This window comes from Mus caroli, unplaced genomic scaffold (assembly GCF_978045245.1).
Source record: "Mus caroli unplaced genomic scaffold, Mus_caroli_1 scaffold_4, whole genome shotgun sequence".
Classification (NCBI taxonomy): Eukaryota; Metazoa; Chordata; class Mammalia; order Rodentia; family Muridae; genus Mus; species Mus caroli.
Window position 1 is genome coordinate 26,155,673 of NW_028227259.1, and position 2,900 is coordinate 26,158,572.

The 2,900-nt window shown below is 47.1% G+C and overlaps 1 protein-coding gene across 1 annotated transcript; it reads left to right on the forward strand.

Annotated features, from left to right (window-relative positions):
* Window positions 1–399: 399 nt before the first annotated feature.
* Window positions 400–2,396, forward strand: LOC147005051 (actin-related protein 3B-like). The gene is made up of 3 exons (XM_085836139.1): window positions 400–513; window positions 1,107–1,190; window positions 1,906–2,396. The coding sequence occupies exons 1-3, from the start codon at window positions 415–417 to the stop codon at window positions 1,999–2,001; spliced, it is 279 nt and encodes a 92-aa protein (XP_085692265.1). The 5' UTR covers window positions 400–414; the 3' UTR covers window positions 2,002–2,396.
* Window positions 2,397–2,900: the final 504 nt, after the last annotated feature.

Consider the following 2,900-nt stretch of genomic DNA (forward strand, 5'->3'; position numbering starts at 1 on the left):
TGTTTGTTCTGACACAGAGGTGGACAAGGAATGGCAATTCAGGGGCTAAAGCTAGCCTAAGATAGGCAATTTGCTTCTCGAGCTGCAAGTCCCAGCCTCCCCATATCTCTGCAGTTTGTAACCAGTCTTTGCAAACACAGCAAACTTGTGCTTTCTGGCTGGTGGTGTCAGCTGAAGGATTCCAGGGGACTCAGTGCAGGGAAGAGGAGAGGGTGTGGGAGAGTTGCTGCAGGCAGCCCAGCAGCAGTCTGCCTTCAACTCCGACAGGGGGCGCTCATGCTGCACAGTGTGTTACTTACATAAGTCATCCTGCTGTAGGCAGAGACTGGACCATCACAGGCACTCAGTCTCACCCAAGGCTGTGCACTCTCCACTTTGGTCTTTCAGAACGTCGTTCTTTCTGGAGGCTCCACAATGTTCAGAGATTTTGGACGTCGTCTGCAGAGAGATTTGAAAAGAGTGGTGGACGCCAGGTTAAAGCTGAGCCAAGAGCTCAGTGGAGGCAGGATAAAGGTAGGAGGCTGTGTGCCAGCCGCTGTGGGGGTAGAGCCAAGCTTCACTGGGGGGGGGGGGTAGCCGAGGGTTGATGCTGGAATTCATGGGAGGTCGTCCTTAAAACCACCTGGGTCAGTCAGGCATCAGTGTGTGTGACCAGGGTGGTGCAGAGACAAGATGGGCTTGTGGTGAGGAAATGTTCTCATTAAATGGAAAAAAACTGCTGTGCGTGGGGAGCCAGGCCATGCTCATCCAAGACCACAGCTCTGAGCTGCTGGGTGCTGTCTGGGCTTCTCCCTGAGGTGGGCTTTGGTGGGGAAGAGAACCTACGGCAGTGAAGGTGCCCGGTGCAGTGTTTGTTTTGTTATAGTGTTTGGGGGTTCACTTTGTTACTGGCCTTGCTACACCCTGTGATTTGTTTGAGGGAAGCTATTGGTTTGATTAATTGTGTGTTTTAGTATTGGAAGAAGGGGTCTCCTGAATCTGTGGGCTGGGCCTATAGCATGACTGAGTCCGTCACAGGAGGAGTCACTGTCTATCATGGACACACTGCTTGGAGGATGCACTGTGCAGACTAAATGCAGACTAAACGCAGTTGCTTTCTTTTGCAGCCTAAGCCTGTGGAGGTGCAGGTGATCACTCACCACATGCAGCGCTATGCCATGTGGTTTGGAGGCTCAATGCTAGCCTCAACTGTAAGTCCCTGATCTCTTGTCATTTGTGCTTTCCTATTGAGTTTGGATAAGTATTGTCTACAAATGTGAAATAGCATGTGTTCTGTTTGCATGGCTTTAAATATGCAAAACAAATTCTACTTGATATAAAAATATTTTAGTCACTTAAATTGTATGCTTTATTAACAAACACGGTGGTGGCACATGCCTTTAATCCCAGCATTTAGGAGGCAGAGGCCAGCCTGGTCTACACAGTGAGTTACAGGACAGTCAGGGCTACATAGAGAAACCCTGCCTTGAAAAGAACAGCAACCAAAAACAGAACAAAACAAACAAACAAACAAACAAATCACCCCACTACTACCATCACCACCACCAAAAACCAAAAAAAAAAAAAAACCAAAAAAATCCACCCTGCTCATTGTCCCTTCCATGTGGTTATTTTATTTATTAATATTCCCCCCACCCCCAGAGTTTGTTAGCAGCTATTTTTAGTTCAGGTTGACACATTTTTGATCCCAGTAAGGGAAACTAAGTAGATTTGTTGTTGCTTTGTAAAGTTGGGAATTGCTGAGTGAATTTTAAAAAGCGAAGTCAAGTTCTGCCTGGTTTGTTATCAGATCAGGTGTGGTACCATGATTGGCAGAGACCCTTGGATAAGTCCCTCCCATTTGCTCAATGTTTTCCTCTTCCCACCTGCTCATCTTCTTCCTCTTTCTGGCTGCTCCTCCTGCAGCCGGAGTTCTTTCAGGTCTGTCACACCAAGAAGGACTATGAGGAATATGGGCCAAGCATCTGCCGTCACAACCCGGTCTTTGGAGTCATGTCCTAGTGTCTGCATAGGAGCGATTGTCTGACATTGTCCTGTTGGGGAATAAGTGTCCTTCAGAACCCAGAGCAGCCACGGCTCCTGTACATAGCAGTGTGGAATGGGTGTGTGAGCAGCGTGCTTTCATCACCAGTGGGGCCGGGCACGGTCTTCCCAGTAAAGCCATTTATCCGGTATGACTGTTCGTGGTCCTCCTCCCGGCCCCTCCCCTCCTGCCCCTCCCACTCTCTTTCCTTTCTACCCGAGCTTCTAGTCAAGTGTAGCTCTGAAGGAATCCATGCAACTGTAGAAGCTACTAGAGGATGCAGTGGATTCTCCAGGAAAGACTGTAAGGTGGGGGAACCCTGGCCTTCCCAGCCTATTTTTGTAAATAAAATGTTATAAACTTGAAATACAAATTGATGTTTATATTTCCTATCATTTTGTATTTTATGGTATTTGGTATAACCAGCTAATGCTAAGCATGAGTAGTCACAGAGTTCATGGATGTCAGAGTTCTGTAATAAAGTACTTGATTGTGAGGCATGTTCTGATGTGTGTACAGGCTTTATGCCACGTCTGCTGGGAAGTGATTACATGTTGTTGGGGTGGTGTGACATCTGAGCACCAACCGCTGTTGAGTGAGAGTTGGTACAGATGTATCTAACTTCCTGGAGCTGCTTTATAGAAGACAATGGTTTAATGTTGTTGAGTGCGGGATGAAATACTATTGCACTGTTGTAATAAAGGCTGCTAGAATCTTTACAACTGTTCCTTGTGGTCACTTTTGCCTCCCCATTCATTCAGAGAACCTCAGACTCTATAGGTTTGCAGACAACTGATGATTGATACTGTGTGTGTGTGTGTGTGTGTGTGTGTGTGTGTGTGTGTGTGTGTGTGTGTGTCTTAAAAGTGCCATCAAG